At 35.5% G+C, this 25,115-nt stretch overlaps 2 protein-coding genes across 2 annotated transcripts in view; both read right to left on the bottom strand.

The window, feature by feature from the left end:
- LOC106069453 (dual oxidase 2-like) overlaps positions 1-25,115 on the bottom strand; it is a 47,855-nt gene that overhangs the window by 10,759 nt on the left and 11,981 nt on the right. Inside the window, exons 9-28 of the mRNA XM_056005412.1 lie at positions 18,874-18,973; positions 17,800-17,893; positions 17,395-17,552; positions 15,176-15,348; positions 14,399-14,508; positions 12,279-12,434; positions 11,668-11,778; positions 10,348-10,559; positions 9,870-10,055; positions 9,156-9,375; positions 8,521-8,614; positions 7,788-7,972; positions 6,911-6,983; positions 5,546-5,769; positions 4,800-4,940; positions 4,337-4,429; positions 3,061-3,154; positions 2,707-2,756; positions 1,980-2,062; positions 1,622-1,820 (exon numbers count right to left, since the gene is read on the bottom strand). Coding sequence (XP_055861387.1) covers positions 1,622-1,820; positions 1,980-2,062; positions 2,707-2,756; positions 3,061-3,154; positions 4,337-4,429; positions 4,800-4,940; positions 5,546-5,769; positions 6,911-6,983; positions 7,788-7,972; positions 8,521-8,614; positions 9,156-9,375; positions 9,870-10,055; positions 10,348-10,559; positions 11,668-11,778; positions 12,279-12,434; positions 14,399-14,508; positions 15,176-15,348; positions 17,395-17,552; positions 17,800-17,893; positions 18,874-18,973 — 2,756 coding nt within the window. The remainder of the gene's footprint in view (positions 1-1,621; positions 1,821-1,979; positions 2,063-2,706; positions 2,757-3,060; positions 3,155-4,336; positions 4,430-4,799; positions 4,941-5,545; positions 5,770-6,910; positions 6,984-7,787; positions 7,973-8,520; positions 8,615-9,155; positions 9,376-9,869; positions 10,056-10,347; positions 10,560-11,667; positions 11,779-12,278; positions 12,435-14,398; positions 14,509-15,175; positions 15,349-17,394; positions 17,553-17,799; positions 17,894-18,873; positions 18,974-25,115) is intronic.
- On the bottom strand, positions 20,282-23,715 carry LOC106069454 (thioredoxin domain-containing protein 12-like). The gene is made up of 2 exons (XM_013229113.2): positions 23,598-23,715; positions 20,282-21,480 (listed from the first exon to the last, which is right to left on the bottom strand). Exons 1-2 carry the CDS (start codon positions 23,668-23,670, stop codon positions 21,104-21,106), a joined length of 450 nt encoding a protein of 149 aa, XP_013084567.1. The 5' UTR covers positions 23,671-23,715; the 3' UTR covers positions 20,282-21,103.

The following is a 25,115-nucleotide window of genomic DNA, read 5'->3' as shown; positions in this document are numbered from 1 at the left end:
GCGTAATTCTTTTTGTCGGAGAACATGTCCCGCAAACCTCATGCGACGCTCTGTCACAATCTTACTAAGGGGTCGACTCACAGTTCGGCATAGGATTTTCTTGATTTGGACCCGATCCCTATAACTGACTCCTAAAATCTGTCTTAGTCATATTTATTGAGCCACATTTAGTGTTTTTCAATTTCGGCAGATGACTATTCACTGCACTTTATTGATGGAGCCTCGCCACAGGTAAAAATGTGTAGTCTCTCTTGAATACGCTCTTGGAATTAAGTGACTGTAGTTTGCTTTAGATTTTATATCGAAAAGGGAAGTTTTATCGTCAAAATCATCTGTTGGGGGTTTTCCAACTCCAAATGCTCTGTAGGGGGATCTTAAACTCAAAATCATCTGGAGGGGTATTTTAAACTTAAAAAAAAAGCCATCTGTAGGAGAGGGGTTTAAACTCAAAACCCCCCATTGGATTGGCTACGCTCAAATAATTTTAGTGTGTAATTTGCTTTTTTTATATTGAAGAGGTATTTTAGCATCACCCCCCCCCCCCCTGAAAGGGGGTTTAAACTCAAAACCCCTTACGGCAACGCTCATAGCATTTTGAGTGCATAATTTGCTTTTTTTCTGACACTGAAGATGTATTTTTTAGCTTCAAACTCCCTGGTGGGTGTGGGGTGGGGGGTTAAACTCAAAACCCCTTTGGCTACGCACATAGATTTTAGAGTGAGTAATTTGCTTTAATTTATATTGAAGAGGTACTTTTTAGTTTCAAACTCCACTGGAGGGGAGTTTAAACTCAAAACCCCTTTGACTACACTCATAACATTTTGAGTGTATATTGTGCTTTGTTTTTATTATTAAAGAGGTATTTTTTACCTTCAGACCCGCTGAAGTGGGGTTTAAACTCAAAACTAAGTCATAACCCATTTAGCTACGGTCATAGAATATTGAGTGCATACTTTGCTTTTTTTGTGCTCTTGGAATTTGGGGATTTTCGTTTGCATTTTTTTTTTTAGATTTAACTGCAAAAACCCCAGGTAGGGGGGTTTTAAACTCAAACCCCCCTGGTAGGGGTTTTAAACTCGAACCCCCCCTTGTAGGTTTTTTTAAACTCGAACCCCCCTTGCAGGGGTTTTTAAACTCGAACCCCCCTGGTAGGGGGTTTTAAACTCAAAAACCCCAGGTAGGGGGGTTTTAAACTTAAAACACCCTTGGTTGTGCTGGGGAAAGTGATGGTTTTGCATTAAAATCTCACCTAAAATAAACAAAATCAAAGCAAAAAATCAGTCACTGAATTCCGATTCCCCCCCCCCCCTGGCTACGCCCATGTTACCATGGTCAATCAAACGCATACACTGAACCAAACCTTCAAGTTTACATCATAAGGTCCGCACAATGTTCATGTACATTCATTTTCATATTGAATACAGTATTTGGAGAGAGTGATTGGGGGAGGAAGAGAGAAAGAGTAAGAGAAAGGGAAAGATGAAAAAGAATGAAACAGAGGGCTGGAGACAAATGGAGAGAGAAGGAGGGACAAAGAAGGAAAGAGAGAGACAGGAGGAAGATAGAAGGGTAAGGAGAGAGAACAGTATGTGTATATAATTGTTGAAATGATACTACTTACCCGAAGGAAGAGCTGTAGCCTCTTTGACAGCTATCTCCACTCTGTTCCTACTAATACTCTGCAGTCGATCGAGGACAAACAGGATTAATGGACCAATGAGATACCAAGCGAATAGTGGGGCTTGAACCAGGCGACCAACTCCGTGAAGGAATGTCAGAATATACACTAACCAGTACAAACTATGAGTTAGCCAGAAGGACTGGGAAAAGAAATTTTTTTTTTTCAATTTAATATTTCTTGAATTACCACCCTTTAATACTTATAAGAAAATGTTAATGGAATACAGTACTCTAGGTGTACTGTTCAAATCGGTAGTTCTACACTCTATACCACTCAATTTTTAATTACTTTGGCCTACCTTAAAAACATGTTTTCGGGAAAATTGTGTCGCAAAAACATAGATGACGAAAATGAACACAGTAACCAAAACACCAGCAAGACCTGGAGAGTGATTTAAACACAATTCTAGGAAATGATCAGAACCTAGCATAATCTTAACTATCGTTAATGGCACACTATAAAACTAAAAATAAATACACCTTATCGTGTTTCTTTGCTGACTAAATAATGATTGTTTAAATAAGATTGTGAAATGATATATCATTACAAGGAATTGTATTAAAGCTATCAAACATAATCTATTAACTTAGCCTTACTGTTTTCTCACTGACCTGCAACTTCACAACCTGTTGGCAGTTTAGACAAATAGCTGGTTGCCACGTCGTTCAGACCTGTGACGTGGCAACGAGCTATTGATCTATACTGCCCACTGGTTGTGATGTTGCAGATTAGTGCACAGGCCTTCTATAACAATTAGTCTCGGTCTTGATGCATCCTAATGTATTTCTGATCCCTGAGCTCTATTTCTCTTGCATATGTTTGTTACTCTATATATGTAACGACAAGATAAACATACATATCTCAGGAATCTACAAATATGTATAATTCCCCAAAGGCTAATATTTAACTGGAACATCATTTAGTCGCTCGAATTTAATTATGGTGCTTAATACTTTAAAATCAAGCCTGCTTCTCTCCCCTTATATAGTCTATTATTAGGTCAACTTGTCTTAATGTTTACTTGCCTGTGATTGTCTGATAGGCCCAAAAATGAAATGTCGCAAACGAATGAGAACTGAAGAAGAAAAAGATAACAGAAGGTAAGTTTGTTGTATGCCATTAAGACTAACTTTGTTAGACAAGGTAAGTACAGTGTATCTCCCTTAACTATACATTAAAGATAACTTAGACAAGGTAAGTAAGGTGTATCTCCTTTAACTATACATTAAAGATAACTTAGACAAGGTAAGTATAGTGTATGTTATCTAACTATACAGTTAAGATAACTTAGACAAGGTAAGTAAGGTGTATGTTATCTAATTATACATTAAAGATAACTTAGATAAGGTAAATGTTTCTCATGTAACTGATGAACCTACTCTGTATAATATTCCCCAAAGAAACAATTGATGCTAGTTGTTGTCTGAGTACACATACAGTACAAGTTGATACCATGAAACACTACATGCACAACTGAAAGAGAAAAAGTTGCATTCTAATCAAACCAATTAATTCTTATATATACATAATATACAAAATACATTGCACTTAAAACAGTTTAAAACTAGCGAGTTTTTTGTTCCACATTTGAAAAATCAATTTTGAAGCTTTAAATGGCTTACTGCGATCGTAATACAAAGATTTTGAAGACATGATTAGATTAATGTTAGAAAGTTTTTATTTTGAAGTTAAAATATTGTTTTATTTTTATTAATCTAAAGATATTTATAATCATAGAATAACTGTTTTCGTCAATCAGTCTTGTGACATTGTCACTCTCATCTTCAACATTAGTCCGGCCACCTCTTATCGATTTCCACGACTTTTACACCAGCGTGAGATCAGTTCTTTTCTTCCTCGATAACCAGCCACAAGATAGAACAAGTCTAATTTGTGTTCATTGTTTGTCCTCATAGTTCTTAGCCAATGAAGGACATTGACCCAAGCATACTTTGTTTTGACTATAGCAGGACGACATGTATTTCTGCTCATTGATACAATTGTGTCACACTGCAGTATACACCTATATAAAGGCTGATTAAAAAAGAATGCACCAAAACCATTGCGTTATATTAAAAAAAAATAAATTAACAACAAAATTAATACCAAGCTGGACACAAGGGTTGCATATAAATTCAAGTTTTGTTTTCATGCTTTACAAGTGCTCAGTGTGACCACCACCGGCGGCACGGACAACATCAGGCCAATAGGAAAATTCCCAAACACGCTTCAGGCTGCCCCAGTCCACAGTGTTGATTGCAGTTGTAATTTATCTTTCCTGTCATTGATATCTACTGGCAACGGTGGAACAAAAACGTTTGTTTTGAACAAGAAAGGTCTCACACAGTGAGGTCGAGGGGATGGGGGTAGCTGGCAGGCCTAGCGCAGAGAGCAAGCTCTTTAGCACACAAAGCACCTTCTGATGAGGAGTCGACATTTTGAGGGCAAATAAACAAGGGATTGTCCTGAAGAGACTAGTTGAACTAGAGACTCAGTTAAACAAGGATAACTCGCGTATCATCAAATAACCATTAATTCATTTCATTACAATGCTTTCGAAATAAATAAATGCGTGATGACTTTGGCGCATCTATCTTGAATGAACTTGAATTTTACTCTTATATTCTACAAACTAATGAATACAAAAAAACCTACTTGTACCAATCATTGCTAATACAGCGATATACTTATGGAAAGAAACAGCAGAATCAAAAGGTATAAATCTGTGAAGAAAAGTTTCTCGAAGAGCTGAAAAGAGACGCAAATAAATTATAACTTCTACAAGATACAGACATATTATAATTTGTAATATAAACTATATAAAGTAACTTATAAGAGACAGTTATAAATGTTTATAAATTAAAAATGATACAATTTTATGTTCACTTATTATAAATGCAGTTATCTTATAATTTTAAAGATATACAATTGTATCATAGTTTATGCTACAAGTTTTATGTTTTGAAATGTCTTCGAAAATTATCTTTCAAATGTATCCCATTGTTCAGCTTGACTATAATCTAGTACTTGTACTACTGAGAAGTTGAGAACATTCTTAAAGGATAGAGTAAAGAAAAGGAATATATAGGGAATGACAAAATGAAAGGAATCCACTTACCTGTGATCATGTTTCGACACATAGTCACCAACAAGCTTGAATATGTAAACATAAGAACACTTGCAGAACCTCTGATCATGGCCGTCACCAAGGCACCAGACATACGCCGGAGTCCTGCGTGTTCACGTCCTCTGGCGAAATCTAAAGAACAGAGAGAGATGTCTTCATAATGCAATGCGGAGAACTTGACATTTGATTTGTATTTGAAAATAGTGTACTTCTGCAAACTAAATCTTTTAATGATTATTTAAATTTTTTTATTTACTTGACTCAGACCTAGTGAATTAGAATTCAGCATTAGTGTAACAACTATTTGTAAATAAGACTACGGAAAACGTATACATTTTTGTCCTACATATATAGTTCGTCCATCGTGGTTCGATGATGACCACTTTTGTCATCCAGGGGGCTGAGGTCTTTGCGATTTTTGTCATATAAAGCACAAAGTAAGGCTTATGTGGGCCTATGTATGTATGTATGTATGTATGTCCCGCATAGAAATCAAACCCGTTTGATCAATCTTGATAAAACTTGGCATAAATGTTCCTTAGGTCTTGGCAGAAACCGTAGTGTATCTTTAATGTCCTCCCACAACCGGGGGGGCCCTAGAAATACTCTTTATGTTCAACTCTACTAAGCTCATTTGCTCACAAAATATTTTTTTTTTGTCGGTAAAATGAATGTTTTTTGTTTTTTTTTACTTTTCTCAAATGAATTTGTAAAAATCTATTCTCAGCTCTACTCACAAAATGCACGCTCCACGAAGATACCGATGGTGACCAAGGTGTAGAGGGTGCACCAAAATATCTGCCACCTGTACCTGTTGAAGTACCTCGATACTTTGTAGTAGCGTTTGGCGAACGGAGTGCCCGGGTACTCCCGCTTTGTTATGACGTACTCTCTCAGCAGTGCAGAGTCTCTGTGATTCAGGAACGTCTTGGAGGCATTGCTGGAAGTCTCGTTTTTAGAACTGTCAAACACATGAAGTAGTAAATCAGACATAAAAGTCTTTTAAAAACGAATCGACCTTTAGGTTTAAAAAAAAATGTACAATTTGCCAAAAGTAGATATGATCATTACTGTATGAGGGATGAAGACATTTTGCCAAAAGTGGGTATGATCATTACTGTATGAGGGATGAAGACATTTTGCCAAAAGTGGGTATGATCATTACTGTATGAGGGATGAAGACATTTTGCCAAAAGTGGGTATGATCATTACTGTATGAGGGATGAAGATATTTTGCCAAAAGTGGGTATGATCATTACTGTATGAGGGATGAAGACATTTTGCCAAAAGTGGGTATGATCATTACTGTATGAGGGATGAAGATATTTTGCCAAAAGTAGATATGATCATTACTGTATGAGGGATGAAGACATTTTGCCAAAAGTGGGTATGATCATTACTGTATGAGGGATGAAGACATTTTGCCAAAAGTGGGTATGATCATTACTGTATGAGGGATGAAGATATTTTGCCAAAAGTGGGTATGATCATTACTGTATGAGGGATGAAGACATTTTGCCAAAAGTGGGTATGATCATTACTGTATGAGGGATGAAGATATTTTGCCAAAAGTAGATATGATCATTACTGTATGAGGGATGAAGACATTTTGCCAAAAGTGGGTATGATCATTACTGTATGAGGGATGAAGACATTTTGCCAAAAGTGGGTATGATCATTACTGTATGAGGGATGAAGACATTTTGCCAAAAGTGGGTATGATCATTACTGTATGAGGGATGAAGACATTTTGCCAAAAGTGGGTATGATCATTACTGTATGAGGGATGAAGACATTTTGCCAAAAGTGGGTATGATCATTACTGTATGAGGGACGAAGACATTTTGCCAACAGTGGGTATGATCATTACTGTATGAGGGATGTATGATTAAGTATGTGATAAGAGATATGAGTATCATCAAAGCTGTTATAGATTAATCCCCCTAATAAAAAACCAACATCTTGATAAATTATTATTATGTCTAAGCCCAGAACTATATTCAAATTTTACTTTATTTGCTTAATTGGGAAAAAAATTGCAATTTGTACTTGTGTAACATAAGGCCTACAATGGCTTACATTAACATAAAAATGGCTATTACTTGTAATTGCTTATAAAGGTATTTCTTCGGTTATCTCCCCTTGCGCCAGGTTTAAAAGGTACGTGCTTGGCAGCTGGGAAGAGATAATAAGTCAAAAGTTAATATTGTAAACGAGTCTTTGCATATGTAAGTATTTACAATGCAGCTTTCAAAACTTCAAAAGTGTAATCAGAGGGATGCTTTTTATAAAGGAGTCTTATAGTTTACTATGCATAGCTATCTCTATTGAAACCTACATACATTCACGTATTTGCGTCTTGGGTGGTGTCATTATGCATGCACGGAGAGGTAATCTGTTTCTGTGGTGCACTATTAAAGAGGGTGTCATGTGGTCAGCACAACGACCAACCGCCTTTCTTCTTACCAACTAATGTCAGGTACGTATTCGAGCTGGGTGGGCTCAGAGACGCCCTAAAGATACCGACATAATAAATCCCAGTCTTCACCAGGATTCAAACCTGGGTCCCCTTGGCACGGAAGCTAATTGCTATACCTTCAGCCACCAAACCTCATCATTAAGTCTAACAGTCACATGATTTCCATTGTAGTATTAAGATAGGGCCTACAAATAGGTCTATGACATTGTCGTTTTATTCTATTTCATCTTTAAATCAATCTCTCTCTCTCTCTCTCTCTCACTGATTATACTCCTGAAGAGAGTAAAAACTCCTTTACGTGCTTTAAAATATTTTAGTTCCTTACAAATATAACTCTTTATATTTTTGAGGTAATGATAAATTAAAATATAGGGTTAGTATAGTAGATGACGGTGGTTGTATACTTTGACATATGATGCTGACAGAATATCTTGACTAATGATGGAGATAGATACCTTGACTAATGATGAAGATACTTGACTAATGTTGCAAATAGATACCTTGACTAATAATGGTGGCGTCATGTAATGTTGCTGAGTATTCCTTGGCACAAAATATTTTTCTGAAGTCTTCGTAGGAAATGTTTTGATTTGCTGTCAGACCAACATGTGAATACATGGAGTGTACCAAGTCCTTGATGGCTTCTTCTGTAAGGTCAGAGCTTTCTGCAAGATCCAGCAGCGACCTATCAAATAGAGTACAAGAGATTTACAGCACTCGGACGACATAAATTGTTAATTTTAAACCGACACAATATTTAAATTAAAACAAAGAGACAAAGATACAACAAAGAAATAAGGTTAAACTAAAGAGATAGAATTAACATTTTTATAAGAATAAAACAAAGAGATAAAGTTGAGATTAAGAGATAATGATACAACAAAGGGATAAAGTTACAATAAAAAGATAAGTGAAAACAAAGAGATAAAGTGAAAACAAAGAAATAAAAATAAAAAAAAAGAGATAATGTTGAGACTAAAAGCTAATACTACAACAAATAGATACAGATACAATGAAAAGATAGTGAAAACAAAGAGATAAAGATAACATTTTTTGTACAAGTCAGAGCAATTCAATATACAAGTATATTTTGTTGTTTCTTATTTATTATAAACAATTGTATTGCTTCTGTGCATACTTTTAAGATAGAGCAGTAGTCTCCTTGAGCTTTGTATCTACACACTATAACACAGTATGAAGCGATAGATGTGATCCACGATAAGAGACACTTACTTGATCATTTTGTAAAACTCGTCTTTAGTCAGATAGCCAACATTGCGGGGGTCGTAGATATTGAAGAGCAGACGACCCTTTTGTTCAGCTGTGCCTAGCGGAACGAAAGTCAATCTAAGTAAAATATTAAACTTATCGTGACCAAATCAATTCATGACTAGATCGACCTAGGCACATGTAACATGTGTATTTTAGACGACAAGTTCGATATATCAAACGTGTAAAAGAACCAAGTGTATGTCACATTACCTTCTTGTGAGATTTAAAGATTTATTGCTGCAGTAGTAAACAACTATATTGAGAAATACTATACATTTAATAATCCATGCTACATCAATGTAAAAACGTGGGATGTTTGGGCCAGGAGTTAATATATATATATATATATGTAATACTACGATATTATTTTGCATCATTTAAAAGTGGCATTAATAATTGAAATATTTGTTACACTTTGAAGCCAACAAAACGTCATTTTAAGAATGCTAAATGAAAGTTCTCCTGCCCTGCTGGGCACTAGTCGTAAGCTGAAATAGTGTGATTAGTCAACTAATGTTAAACTAATGTTAAACTAATGCTAAACTAATGTTAAGATATTTTCTTTTCAAAATAATATTTTTAAAAATCTCCTTTACCTTTTATAAATATACCAAACAGGTGGAAAAACTCTTCGAAAGACAGACAATTATTTTTATCTCTGTCTGCCAGAAGAAAAACATTTTGCACAAACACGGAAGACGGTTGCATGCCCATGGCGTCCGCGAACTCTGTCATTGTTAGCTTGATATTGATGACTTCATTGATTTGATCTAAGCTCATTTGATGCTTTTTGGAATCTAAGGTTCCTTCGAACACCTGCAAGAAAAAAATAATTTTTCACTTTACTTATACATTTGTTAAGGAATTTAAAATAAAAGACAAGAAATTTTAGTCACGAAAAAAAGATATACTTTGTTGTGTTTAGCGAAGATGTTTATTCTTTTCACATCTGCTTTCAATTGTTTTTGAGTAGTGCATCTTTCATGTACGCGCTTCGCGCTGTGGTCAGTCTCTTTTTGTGATCATGTAGGAAGGGGAGGCAGTCTCTGGGGGAAAGGTTTTCCTGCTGCCCTTAGGCGTTTAGCAAGCAAACTTAACTCGCCCCCTTGATAGTTAACCTAGCTGTTAGTGCCACTCGGCCACAAATTTCACGTTTTCTCTAAGTTCAAAACTGCTACTTTCACATTTGAAGAATGCGGAAAAAAAACCTCCTTCCCAAATAGGGCTCTACAGCCACAAAAAAATTGCTTGACTAGATGGACCTTAGTGTTTTACGGCTGAAGGAGGCCTAGGAGTTGAAAGTCACTTACCGTGAAACAGACCGCTCTAAAAAAAATATCCAACAGCTTTTGTCTCTGATCTTTGTCACTAGCCGTACTGAACAGTGTGACCTCGTTGACATACTCTGCCTCCAGAGTTAATCCCAAGCTGTTGAAGAACTTCTGCACGGATGACACAAACGTCTGCCTGATGTATTCATCCGCAAACTTCAGAATCTGGTAACAAAGTTCTACGACATTAGCTGTATAAGCGTCAAAAATAATTAAAATCTTGAAGATAGATGAGAAATAAAAGAACGTTACATCTGAATATATAATTGAATGTATTATAAACAAATAAAAGAAATAGAAACATTAAACTTCTTGGCACTATTTACAATACAAAAATTCCGTTTATCAAAAATAATTTCTTTTCAATAATGATGCCGAGAATATATTTTTTAAGATCATTTTTAAATTATGAAAATACAACTGAGCAGTCTCATGTAAGTACAACTAGTCTACTTACCAAATCAATATCTCCTGGCACCTTCAGACATACGTGACTAAAGTCTTTATCATTGGAGATCAGAAGAGTCACTTTGTTTAAATCTGTCTTCACAAAGTCCACGTACCTGAGATCTTTTCTTTGAGCATCTCGAATAAAGATACGACGATCTGCTGCTTTGAATTCACCTCGAACACTTCTATAGCCAGATTTGGCACCCAAATACTCCTTCCCTTTGATAGGTAGTTCAAAATTTAAAAATAAATAAAGCGTTTTTGAAAGTAAAACTATTTGATATCTATCTATCTATCTATCTATCTATCTATCTATCTATCTATCTATCTATCTATCTATCTATCTATCTATCTATCTATCTATCTATCTATCTATCTATCTATCTATCTATCTATCTATCTATCTATCTATCTATCTATCCATCTCTATCTATCTATCTATCTATCTATCTATCTATCTATCTATCTATCTATCTATCTATCTATCTATCTATCTATCTATCTATCCATCCATCCATCCATCCATCCATCCATCTATCTATATATATATATATATATATATACAGTGATTTTTGTGACGCCGGCACCTTTTTTCAGTGTTTTGAATATTTTTTTTTACTTTTCTTGTAATTTTACGTTTATTATTAATTTATTAGTAGATAAAAGTTATGCAATCCATCACTGAGTACCGGCATCTATTTTTTTTTCAAAAAAAAAGCACTGTATATATAAATACTCTGAAAGACACAAAGATAAAGGCACATTCCTCGTCCCATATGCTAGGACAAATTTGTATAAATACTCCTTCTTCCCTAGTGCTATTAGAGCATGGAATGGGTTGCCTGAGCTAGCCAGGAAAACCAGTGACTTGGCAGAATTTAAGTCATAGGTTAATATGCATGACTAAATGCATGACGCGTAGGACGTAATCATCTTCTTTTTTCAAGTAACGTCTGTATTATATAAGATAAGATAAGATATAAATCACTTGATTTCATCAAATATGTTTAATCAATAGTTTTCATTTTCAATTTGCTTTTTTTAAAAGTATGTTAGTGTTAAGTTCAACATTTTAAATTTCAGAATCCATAATTTCAAATATTTAATACTTTTAACATAATGCACACAGGTTGACAACAGAAACTTACAAAATGTTACTGCAAGGAAGAGAAAAACTCTTGCAGGAAACATTGGGACCATGCTTATAGCAGTAGAAAAACGATTTTGAATTTAATTCTCTTAATAATAGAAAATCGACAAGTGAAGTAATTTTAACAATTTGCATGGTCATACTAAAATGTGTGTTCCTCACAATCTACTAAAATACCTGCAAATTTTGTCGCATCATTTTTGATGTGTAAAGTTGATTGTCTTTTATTGTGTTCCACTTTAACGGCTTTTTTTCTTTTGACTAGACAAGCCAAAACTGCCATGGACACTGGTCAAGGTAATAGAAGAATAGTAGCTTCATACAGCAAATATATATTTTAAAAATTTTGTTGAAGTAAAAAAAAAATATAAAGTAGAAAAATTAGATAGTAATTTGACTTGTGATACCTTCACACCAAAAACAAACAAACAACAAAAAAACAAAAACAAGTTATAAATATTGACTAAATTTATGCATGCTCCACATTTGTCTCTCTTTTCTATTTATCTGTCTCTCTCTATTTTTATATCTATGTGTGTATGTTTTTTTAAACAGACAAAAGTCTCTTGAACAATTTGTTTCTGTAGAAATTTGTCTAGGGTTAATATTTACTTGAATTGTGTTTCAACAATAAAAAAAAATGATTTCTATTAAAAAAAAATAGCCGACCTATACAAAAAACAAAAACTAAAAATAATTTTTACATTTCATTAAAGTGTGATATGATCCTCATAATTAATTTTAAATTTACTTACGGTTTTATTTTGCTTCGAGTTAATTAGACTTACCTGGTGTAACTAAAGCCAGTGCCAGAAAAGACAAGGCGAATGAAGCTTCACTCCCTTGGATGTAGTCATACGTTTCCAAGGGACTGCAGACGTCGGTTTGAGCATCGGAAGCGTTAAAGACATTTGGGGGATCTTTACAGAGACAGGATGGAGAGTCTGAGGAAGAACATCAAACGGAGATTTTAGTAGACGATGGTGCAAGGTCTTGGATAGTTGTGTTGAATGTGTGACTGAAGTGTGAGATGTTGGATGTGTGACTGAAGTGTGAGATGTTGGATGTGTGACTGAAGTGTGAGATGTTGGATGTGTGACTGAAGTGTGAGATGTTGGATGTGTGATTGAAGTGTGAGATGTTGGATGTGTGACTGAAGTGTGAGATGTTGGATGTGTGACTGGATTGTGAGATGTTGGATGTATGACTGAAGTGTGAGATGTTGGATGTGTGACTGAACTGTGAGATGTTGGATGTGTGACTGAAGTGTGAAATGTTGGATGTGTGACTGGATTGTGAGATGTTGGATGTTTGACTGAAGTGTGAGATGTTGGATGTGTGATTGGATTGTGAGATGTTGGATGTGTGATTGAAGTGTGAGATGTTGGATGTGTGATTGGATTGTGAGATGTTGGATGTGTGACTGAAGTGTGAGATGTTGGATGTGTGACTGAAGTGTGAGATGTTGGATGTGTGACTGAAGTGTGAGATGTTGGATGTGTGACTGAAGTGTGAGATGTTGGATGTGTGACTGGATTGTGAGATGTTGGATGTGTGACTGAAGTGTGAGATGTTGGATGTGTGACTGAACTGTGAGATGTTGGATGTGTGACTGGATTGTGAGATGTTGGATGTGTGACTGAAGTGTGAGATGTTGGATGTGTGACTGAAGTGTGAGATGTTGGATGTATGACTGAACTGTGAAATGTTGGATGTGTGACTGAAGTGTGAAATGTTGGATGTGTGACTGAAGTGTGAGATGTTGGATGTGTGACTGAAGTGTGAGATGTTGGATGTGTGACTGAACTGTGAGATGTTGGATGTGTGACTGGATTGTGAGATGTTGGATGTGTGATTGAAGTGTGAAATGTTGGATGTGTGACTGGATTGTGAGATGTTGGATGTGTAACTGGATTGTGAGATGTTGGATGTGTGACTGGATTGTGAGATGTAGGATGTGTGACTGGATTGTGAGATGTTGGATGTGTGACTGGATTGTGAGATGTGGTGACATTTAATATAATATTTTGATGTGTTTGTACAACTAAATCAACAAATGTGTGATAAGAAGGAAATAGAGATTTTATTATTGGACATCCAAAAGGGAACAATGCAACCGAGTATTTGTAAGATATGTTACGTTTGAAGAGACATTGACACGATATTTTGATGTTTTCAGTTGGTTTCATTGACATGGCAGCATTAACAGTAAACAGAAGAAGATGTACAAAATGTCATTTAGTTCTGATACTGTGTTTTCAGGTACATAGAGATTTTGTCTGATGCTGTATCTTCGTATACATAGACATGTGCCTGATACTGTGTCTCCGTGCACATAGAGATATGTCTGGTACTGTGCTCCATGAATAAAGAAATGTGTCTGATACTGTGTCTCTGTATACATATGGATGTGACTGATACTGTGTTTCCGTGTACCTAGAAATTTTCTGATACTGTACTCCGAGAACAAAGATATGTGTCTGGTAGTGTGTCTACGTATACATAGAGATGTGACTGACAAATGAGTAATCATCTTTCAATTTAGATAGCTAAATACAATAACAGCTTAATATTTGATGCGATTCAGGATTAATTGAAATTTACAAATGTTTCTATTAGAAAAAAGAAAAAAAATCTTTTTCTTAACATTCATATCCATGTGTACGTTTATTTCATCTATTATTAAAATGAGATATTGAAACTACACTCAATCACTGATCTCCCAGGCCACCATTTATTCCAAGCCATTTATTCCAAGCCATTTATTCCAAGCCATTTATTCCATGCTTGATAAGACACATGGAAAATAACAAACAAATCTTTCAGATTATAGATGCTGGTGTGATATTTCTAATTGTGTCAAAGATCTCTAAGACACGTAGAACCCAAGAAAGGGGAAATGACTCACTCTGACACAAGAAAATGTTGTCTGGGATCTGTGAAATATTTGTTACACTTCGAAGAATTTCACTAAAAGTAATTTTGTCTATTTCCTCTATTTCTTTGGCGTCAAATAATCTGAGGAGAGAAAGGAATCAACTAGTGAGACAATTCATTATTTCAATAGTTGGAGAAGAATAAGAAATGAAATAGTGAAGATAATTAGTGAGATCCTTTTCTCTCAGAATAAATAGCTTTAATAATTGTATAAATTATAATAATAATGAGGATATAAATTTGAATATGTACATCACTATTGTCCAATAATACGATTCTACGAGAATTAGCATTTATATATTGATTAGCATGTTAAATTTTCACACACGCTATCAATGCCAGCAAAGCTTTACTATAGTAATTTTAACAATACAAACTATTTATATAACTATAAAAGAATAAATAAAGGTCATTCTTGTGATCCCTTGATGTCTGCACTATGCCACACCAGGAGGACAGTATTAATACAATGCTGGTGCTTACGCTTAATTCAACGTAGAAGTTGTAAAAAGGCCTATTAATTTTGATACTTTGTCTTCGTTAATATAGAAATGCGTTTGATAATGTGTCTCAGTGTACATAGGGATGTGTCTGATACTGTCTTCGTGTACAATGTACATAAAGATGTATCTGGTACTGTGTCTCCGTTTACAAAGAGCTATTTTGCACCAGCATTGTTAGAATACCTGTTTCACGTTACAGAGAGAGAGAGAAAAGAGAGAGAGATTCACACTGTATTCCGTCTTACCGTCTATTCTCATACCAGAACCGATCTGTGTCCCGAATTCTTGAGAACTGCTCCAACAAAATAGTTCGAGTCAAGTCAGTCATCCCGCTCAGTCTGTCACCATCATCCAGCAAAATGCCCGCCAAAATGTCTACATTGTCTGGTGTGCTGCCTCCATACAACTTGTGCAGAGTCTATCGGAAATGGAGCAGACGAGATAGACACGCTGTAGCCCATTGCATTTGAATATGTATGTCAAACTCTTTCAAAGCAATTGCAATACATTTTTGTTTATTTAAACATTTAGACATTTAGTTGGTCTAGTTGACGCACTTTGAACGCGACATTTATAGACGTCACGGCGTAGTGGGTTATAGTCTATTGACTTTATTATTAGTTAGTTGGTATTAGGACTTCAGAAGGATAACTTGGTATTACGAAAGAGACTCGACTGTGGTCTTTTCAGTATTAAACTTCAGTTAAGCCTGTATAAAGGTTTGGACTTAGTCTTTCTACTTGTTATACGTGTAGGCACTGTTTTGTTGTGGTGTAAGTGCATCTAATAGACCCGTACTAAAAAAAAACCCAGACATCTCCAGAGTAATCGGTCGAAGTCAGACAGCCATCAACAACTACAAAGGCGTAGTGCCCTTAAAAAACGTATTTAAGATATGAAATAGATTATTACTATTTACGAACTAGTGACTCCGTTAATTATACAGCACTGATATTCATTTAAGTCGGTTTCGTTTTAGAATTTTAAATAACAACAAGATTACAAAGAGAGTTTGTGTTGCCACACAAACTCAGAGGCGGCCCCCGTGGGAGACGGATCCCAGTCGGATCCACATATTCGCAAGAAATATTCAAGATGTGGTTTTGTTTTGATTGTTAAAAGTAATAATGTTTCAAAGATGTTTTTGGCGTTGTAAAAAAAATAATTTTTAATGTAAAATCTCCCGCTGGTCGACGGAAGATGGCATCGAGCAGGGTATGAAACCGAGACCGTAGAGATAATCAGTCCTGCGCGCTAACCGCACGACCAGGAATTGCTCTTAACCTAATGACAAACTGGTTACAACCTAATAGCCTATTATTAACAATATACCTACACATTACGGAATGACAACTACCGGATATGTACAATATGTCAGAAGAGCGATTTTAGACAATCTTTTGCATTTTCATTTGAATGGAACTAGAATGAGGATGTAGATCTACCTAAATTAAACTTCTAATTTAGCACGCTCAATATCTATATCTACTAGATCTAGATATAAAATATATATTTGGGAGAATGTAGATGTAATTTAAAAAATAACAACTAGATAATTAATAGACTAATTGCAATATTAAATTTTAAAATAGTAGATTAATTTTAGTATTTTATCAATCAATCATCAATCATTGGCCTCCTTCAGTCGTAGAACGACTATGGTTCATCTCAGAGCACACTTCATCATGTGGCTGTGGAGTTCTATTTTGGAGAGACACTCCCGTCCACAGATAGCGCAGGTTAAGGTGGCTTTTGCTTCGCTGGTAGAGGAGCTTGCCGTTTTTCGGATTGTGCGTTTTTCTTCCTGGTCTGAGACCCATGTACTTTCACTGTCCATAGCTTTCTTGGTCACTGCCTCTCTCCACCTGTTGCGGTCTAGAGCTATGTCTTCCCAATTGTCAGTATTGATGTTCACTGATTTGAGGTCACGTTTTATTACACCCTATGTAACGGAGGTGGGGGCGACCAGTTTTTCTTGCCAGTCGCGTGTTGACCATAGAGGATGACTTTCGGGATGCGCTTGTCCTCCATCCGGCGAACATGTCCAAGCCAGCGCAAACGGCGTTGTCTGAGGGCTGTAAAGATGCTGGGAATACCTGATCGCGCAAGGATCTCAGTATTGTACACTTTTTCTTTCCATGTGACATTCAAGATCCTACGGAGACATCTCAAATGGAATGAGTTCAGTTTTCTCTCTTGCTTTGCGTAGGTGGTCCATGATTCACTGCCATACTCATAACGCATGCCTTGTAGACTTCCATTTTGGTCACTGTAGTTAGCTTATGGTTTTCCCAAACTCTTGTCTTGTTTACTATATATTCCATTTTTTATATGTACACACACATCTATTTTGGTACCTTAACTCAAGAACTTTAGGATGTTATTATATATTAAATAAATATAGAATATTTTTTACTAATTATAACAATTTTAACTTCATTAACTTCAATAACAATATACTGACTCCATTTGGACCGCCAAATGTTGTCCAGTCATCCCTAAGGCTTAGTCCGTAAGCCGCCCTGATTGTGTTCAGACCAGGAAGTCCATGGTCTCTGAACTGTTGCAGTTGTAATGCCACACGATCTGATCGTGAGTACTCGTAGGGTCCGTAGAAATAATCTACAAAAAACAGAAGAGAGTTGAATGAACTCCAGTAGAGCGTAAAGAAAAGCTTCAATAAAAGAAAAGAGACTTGAATCTATAGATATATATTGATTGCAATCTTAATTAAAGGCTGAAGTTGACTAGTCTTTATGTAGAGCTTTGCAAGCCGTGAATTTGAAAATGAAATCTGAAGGTTTATATTGTGACAAGAAAGAGAAGAAATCTGAAGGTTTATATTATAATAAAAGAAGATAAAATGTACCCGTCATATCGCTGCTGTATGTCCCATCCTCAGCTCTTCCAAGAGTGTAGATCATACCGCGGAGTATGGCCTCCAGGTGGTCTTTGACGAGGTCCTTAAGTTAATATAAGAACTGTTAATGCACTTTGAAAGTAATTAATATCTTTCATGATAGTGGACTGAGGGAGAATGGAAGCGGATGGGCATGTATCTCTGTTTTATAAAGGAATTATCTCTAAGACAAACATCTTTTTCTTTCTCACTTTTTCTCACACATTGTTATACCTCTTTCTCACCTTTGTTCTCTCTCTTAACTTTTGCTTTCTTTCTCACTTTTCCTCTCTCACTCAACCACTTCCTTTGTCCCTCGCTCTGTTGAACACATTACGTGTCTTATACCTTTTTCTTTTTTTTTCTTCCACCTCTCTTTTCAAACATCTTTCTCAATCCAACTCACAACATTTCTCGCCTTTTCTTTTTTATTTCTGGTCGAGTGGTTTAGCGCTTGGTTTCCGAACCTGGAAGTCCTGGGTTCGAATCTCGATGAAGACTGAATTTCGAGTTTCGGGATTTTCAGGGTACCCTTGAGTCCAGCCAACTCTAATGGGTACCTGACTCTAGTTGGGAAATGCAAAGGCGGTTAATCGTTGTGCTGGTCACGTGACACCCTACTCGTTAACTGTTAGCCAAAGAAACAGGTGACCTTCACATCTCCTGCCCTATCGCAAGGTCTGAACGTTCATTTTTTCTCTCTATTCTCTTTCTTTCTCTCACTCTCGTGATGATAACTTGTACAAAAGATTGAAAAAGAAACTTGGTCCCGAAATCGCAAATCGCTTTAGATGTTAAAGAAAAAAAATTCTATTTTGGTTATATTTAATTAATTTCAGTTTTTATCGTTTCAAATTACTTCTAATTAAATCAGTATTTTTCTTTAAAACAGGCTTAGGACGAAGTACCGGTACTCTCCGAGCTAAGGCTGACAACTCTAACAAATCAACTAACTTAATCTCTTCACAAGCTTCAGCTGGCAATGGCCTGGTTCCAATGACATTGAATTCAAAACTTGTGTATAAAAATGTGTTAGTGACTTACATGTGAATCCCAAAAGTTGTTGCAAAGTCTGATGGCTTTCACTGTAATGTCTTGACCACTCTGTCCACGTCCAGGCGTTGTAGAGATTTTACACTGCTCACTGGACAACACAATAGAACTCATTAGTCACGTAAATATAATGGTCAAGGTCAAGCTCAATGTTGTTTTAATAATATAAACAGTAGAAAGAACGCTTGCATTTCGAGAAACAAAAAGCAAAATTCCAAAAGTACTCAAAATAGCCGAGGGAACGATAAATAGAAGTCTAGTTCTTTTTTTAAATATCTTTTGGAGAAACAAATTTTAGCGATGATATAAATACAAGGGAAGACAATTCTAAGAAACAAGAATAAAACCTAAAAAAAAGGAAAAGATATATCTAGATCAAACAATGTGAAGGACGCTAAAATTGAACTTCACAGTTGGCAACTAAATTGAACTGTATCAGTATCGCATCGAGTATCAATTCCTCTTGCCCATTTCTTTTACATTCAGTTAAAGTGACAGAGTGAAAGTTTAATCCTCCAGATTAAAATTATTTTGAGATTATTCTAGACCTAAGTACTGGATAGATCTAGATTTTTTACGCTGCACATAATCCTCAACTTCGTAACTGATTCGCTTTTGTTGGACACTAAACTGAAATGTTTTACATTAATTCAACTTATATCAGCACTTCAGTCAATTACAATTTCTTTCCCTTGTTCTAGATATCAAACAAATAATTTATTACCAATAGTTAATTAACTAATTGTTATTATTTTTTTGAAGTAATTCTTGAGTTGTCAGGTAAAAGAAATAATTGTGCAAAATTTCAGCTTGATCCGATATTGGGTGTGGGAGAAATAACATGTACAAACTTTTTACCAGACAGACAGAGTGAGTTGACAAGTTTTTTAAAAATTGTACAGACCAATCAGGATATGCTTAGTAAAAACGAAGTCCAGTTTAGCAGTCTTACATACTTAATGTGTGCATCTAATTTATCAATAGGTTTTCTGAATTTTGTTTAAAAAACTCACTCCAGAAAATTCATTTTTGAACCGATATCTTTGTGTCTGTGTGTGTGTGATGTGTTTTTTTTTTGTTTAAATGCGTGGCTGACAGGCTAACTACGCTTGAACTTTGCTTGGTTACCGATTAAGGGGGCTCGAGCAGAGTTGTTTACTGGGCGCATATTGCAGCATGGAAAATCTCCCACTGGTTCACAAAGCGCTCTGAGCATGCTATAAGCAAGAAAGTAGCGCTATATAAAAGCTATTTAATAATAATAATAATGTTTGATGTTGGAGAAGAAGAGCGATACAGACAGAGACAGACAGAGACAGACAGACAGAAAATACCACATAGATTATCAATCAGGAGCACTAGTTAGGTTCACAAAAGAGCTTTAAAAAATAACGACAACAACAGTGTTCATTACTTTTAATATGAAACAAGACAACATTCAAACAACTGTTACATAATAATTAAGAACAACATGTGTCTCTATTGTAACACTGGCAAACATTTTCTGATCATTTAAACCCTTTCAACCCTTTTTTTTTCATATATTTTCTCCATTGCGAGCATTGTAGTCCAGTATTCTTTGTTTGTAACATCTGCTAGAATATCTTGATTTAAGTTGCCCAAGTGAATTCAGTATTTGAATTTAAATGGGGGGGGGGGGGGGGGGGGTTTCGACAAAATTTCATTAGAAGCAAAAACGACCTTTAAGACACTAGGACACACACACACACACACATGTGGTGTTCATCTCTCTAACGTTGACTTGAATCCTATATCAACTTATAATTCATTAACCATTTTGTTACAAATTAAAAAAAATATCCCATCTAGATTTGCTCTTTTTTAGTTTTATGAAATTCATTATATAAAAAACACATGAGGATGAAAACTTTTTAGAATTGTTTGGTTTTCTCATCCTGTTTGAGCCTATTGATAACTCTGTACTATAGTTTGGAACTCATGTTTTAATAGCTTGATAAGACCAAGAGGATCAAACGTCCTGATACTACGTTCTGACATATGCCAACAGCTTGGGAGACATTCTCTTCATTAGTAATACTTCAACCCCCCCCCCCTCTTTTTTTTTTTCAAAATAAAACGTTCAAAATGTTAGTCCAAGACATCAGAAATAACGTGAAAACATCAGTTATGATTTGAAAACACTATTGTTATACATTGTAAACTGTATCTTTGTCATATATCTCTTTGATCTAATCTGTCTTTAGCCTTTAAGGGCCGTCTTCATAGTGGTCAGCAGTTCTTGCTCATCCCTGTAGTGATACAAGACGCCTTCTTCTTTACTAGGGGCCATTAAGTCCTTCAGGAAAGTACCGTCCGAGTCGAAGAACAAAATCCTAGGGACATAGCTTCCATCTGGACTGTACTTTGGATGCAGTGCAGCCTGGGAATACTCTATATTGGTCATAACAAAGTTGGTGCTTAGACTTAGGATGGCCTTGCTTCTTGAAAACCAACTTTTCTGGTAGCGACAAGCTTTGCAGCTCAGCTTGTGGATAATGACCATGACTTTCTTATTTTCTTTAGCGGCTTTGGCAAAAGCGTCATCAATAGGAACCCAATCGAAGCTTGTTCCCCAACCTGAAGAATAGAATAGATATATTTGTTTCAATGTAGTGTCCTTTTGAACAGAATGTATTGATAAGATATAAAAGAACTATATGCTTTAGTAATTTAATAATACATATAATACATGTATGAGAGATATAACAATGGATACGAGTTCCATAGGATTGTCTTTGCAGAACAAGATCTGAATATTTAATACATTTGTCCTTTTGCATAGTTCCGAGAGAGTTAAAGACTTTCGCCAAGAGTAGCCTACGCCGGATTTAGGGAATCAGGTAAAGATTTACTAAAGATATGTTTCTGCCGATTTGTGAGAAACAACCAAGCAGAAACCCATAGCAGAAGACAAACCTTGCGTAAACCAACTATTACTGTTGTACGTCAGGCGCTTGATCTATTTTAAATAATATTATTTTGAAGACATCTATTTCTAGTCGTAGCTAATGGACTCGTAATGATGGAGTCATAATGAAATACAAGTACATGTAATTTTAATTTTCTATTTAATGGCATGCTCAGGGCATTATGGTCCAATCTCTTTTAAGGACATTTGAGGGGAGGGGGTATCGTGGAGAAAGTTTCCGTGCTACCATTAAGCGCTCAGCCAACACTAAGCTCAAGTCAGGCTTCGATTTCGCGCTCTCTTTATTGGTGGCCAAGCGGTTAATGCCCCTCAGCCAGATATTATAGTATAACGTAATGACCAGATAAAAGTAAAATCGCACAGTGACAAGATGTTGCCAGTTAGGATACAGTAAAAATCACTGAACGCCAAAAGACAACAAGACAAAAAAAAAATACTTTGAAAAAAAAAAGCTTCTATTAAGTGTAATTTGTATCAATTAATTTGGATCAGTCGTATAATTAAATTTGTAATAGATCTATGATTTTCCCTGTTGGGAAAGGAGGGGGGTACCTCTGTTGAGGTTATCGTGATAGCTTTTTAAAAGTACGACTTGAATTCGAACTTAAGGGAACAAACCTCCTCAAGCCAACACAATAACCATTGTGCCAGCGAAGAAGTTTTCATAATTATCTATTGTTAGTTTCAAACTTTTAAGAGACGACCTAATTCTCTATATAAAGTATAAAGGGGACTAATTCAACTTATACCACCATATCTATCAAGTACAATTTCTTTCCCTTGTCCAATACCAAACAAAATAATCAAAACAATTAATTACCGATAGTTAATAAACTAAATGGTTAATTTTCTTTGATTCTTAGTTGTCAGGTAAAAGAAATAATTTCATCTTGATCCGAGAATGGGTGAGGGAGAAATAACGTGTACAAACTTTTGGCCAGACAGACAGACAGACACCAAACAGAACAGTGTACAATGCTCTCATTTAGGCAGGTAAGAGGGAGCTCTTTTTCACTTTTGCTGGCCTAGAGTTCCTAGAGCCGAAGGCTCAACTCTGACAGTTTCAAGAAGAACACCTAATTGGAACGCTTTATAACGCTTCCCCTTCCAAACATATTTTTGTAAGAGCATTACATCATCAATATCACTTATTAGCTCCCCCAAACTCAAACTACGCCTTAGAAAATAGTTGTACATACAATATTTGAGTATTTTTTATCGAAATATTTGAAAGGCTCGCTGACGCTTTTATAAACATCACCAATATTTTAATCATGTATTAAATGATCATCTTAAGATCAAAGTTAGACATTCCATTTCGACTTCTATTCAGTAGTGATCAATCAGCCAGGGCCCTTACGAATATATAAATATGTTATCGGCAAGGATCCAGAACTCGTCATTCTTTAGACTATATGCAAGAATTATTGAGACCACATCGTCAGTTTTTACTATTACACTGAAATGTTGCTCTTGCCTTTATTCTACAGACAAAAATAGAAGAGACCTTAAAGTCGCTTTCATAAACAAAAATAAAAAAAAAAAGCAGATACTGATTGATAAATCTAGACCTTGGTTTAAGATTAAATTAAATTGATAATCATAATTGCGTACGTAAAAGCATCATATTGTTACATAAGCTAGAACTAGAACAGACTAACTACGGGCTATGCAGATATGCCATTACAGCAGAAGTCATAACAAAAGCAGAGCTAGAGCTCTACATCTACATGAATGTAAAGGAATTATACAAGAGAACATTTACCTCCATCTATTGTCTTATTGCAGGCTTTTAAAGCTGGAACAAAAACTTGAGAAATGACAAACCTCAGCACCATTGTTGATTTTTATAAAACCAAAAGTGTGCAAACAACTTCCGTTTTTTTTAATGATGTTTCCCGCCATTCCAAAACCTTTTTAAAAAGAATAACAGCTAAGTTGTCCAAAACAAAGCGCAAAATTAGTGTGCTTTTTACACATTGTCGTATAGTGCTTTGAAAGAACTAAAATCTATAGTTAAGAAACATTAAGTGAATAACTACAATAAGCTCTTTAACAAATAATAGTACTCTCTTGTTTAACAATCTGATGCTAATTACATAGCATTCCAACTCGGCTTTCAAATATTAAGAGCATTGATCAAAAGGGATATAAATTTGTTAATCATTATTTTTGACAGCTTCTTCATCCTCAAAGATATGGAGCGTTGAGATCACAGACTTATAAATGTCTATTTCTCTGTCTATGGTAAAGATAATTGTGAAATAATTTTTTAAAATACTTGATTTTTTTTCACCTATAAAATTATAATAATTATTAGCTACTAAAACAGTCGTTTGATTTTTATAATAGTATGATCCTACCCCTACACTAACCCTGCCCTAACTAGTAGAACTGACATTTCATGTTTACGTGTTGGTCAGCTAGGGAGATGTGGAAGAAATAGAGGATGTGGAAGAAATAGAGGATGTGAAAGAAGTGAAGGATGTGAAAGAAATAGAGGATGTGGAAGAAATAGAGGATGTGGAAGAAATAGAGGATGTGGAAGAAGTGAAGGATGTGGAAGAAATATAGGATGTGGAAGAAATATAGGATGTTAAAGAAATAGAGGATGTGGAAGAAATAGAGGATGTGGAAGAAATAGAGGATGTGGAAGAAATAGAGGATGTGGAAGAAATAGAGGATGTGAAAGAAATAGAGGATGTGGAAGAAATAGAGGATGTGGAAGAAATAGAGGATGTGGAAGAAATAGAGGATGTGGAAGAAATAGAGGATGTGAAAGAAATATAGGATGTGAAAGAAATATAGGATGTGAAAGAAATAGAGGATGTGGAAGAAATATAGGATGTGCAAGAAATAGAGGATGTGGAAGAAATATAGGATGTGCAAGAAATAGAGGATGTGAAAGAAATATAGGATGTGAAAGAAATATAGGATGTGGAAGAAATAGAGGATGTGAAAGAAATATAGGATGTGGAAGAAATAGAGGATGTGAAAGAAATATAGGATGTGGAAGAAATATAGGATGTGGAAGAAATATAGGATGTGGAAGAAATAGAGGATGTGCAAGAAATAGAGGATGTGGAAGAAATATAGGATGTGCAAGAAATAGAGGATGTGAAAGAAATATAGGATGTGAAAGAAATATAGGATGTGGAAGAAATAGAGGATGTGAAAGAAATATAGGATGTGGAAGAAATAGAGGATGTGAAAGAAATATAGGATGTGGAAGAAGTGAAGGATGTGGAAGAAGTGAAGGATGTGGAAGAAGTGAAGGATGTGG

Source organism: Biomphalaria glabrata, chromosome 1, assembly GCF_947242115.1.
Source record: "Biomphalaria glabrata chromosome 1, xgBioGlab47.1, whole genome shotgun sequence".
Lineage (NCBI taxonomy): Eukaryota > Metazoa > Mollusca > Gastropoda > Planorbidae > Biomphalaria > Biomphalaria glabrata.
The sequence above is the reverse complement of the archived record's forward strand: the minus strand, read 5'-3'. Positions and strand labels throughout refer to the sequence as shown.

Bases quoted from the DNA above. Each gene is read 5' to 3' on its own strand.
- LOC106069454 (XM_013229113.2), bottom strand. From the start codon at position 23,670: ATGGTGCTGAGGTTTGTCATTTCTCAAGTTTTTGTTCCAGCTTTAAAA. The intron at 21,481-23,597 runs GTAAATGTTCTC...TCTATTCTTCAG, and splicing joins CAATAAGACAATAGATGGAG to GTTGGGGAACAAGCTTCGAT.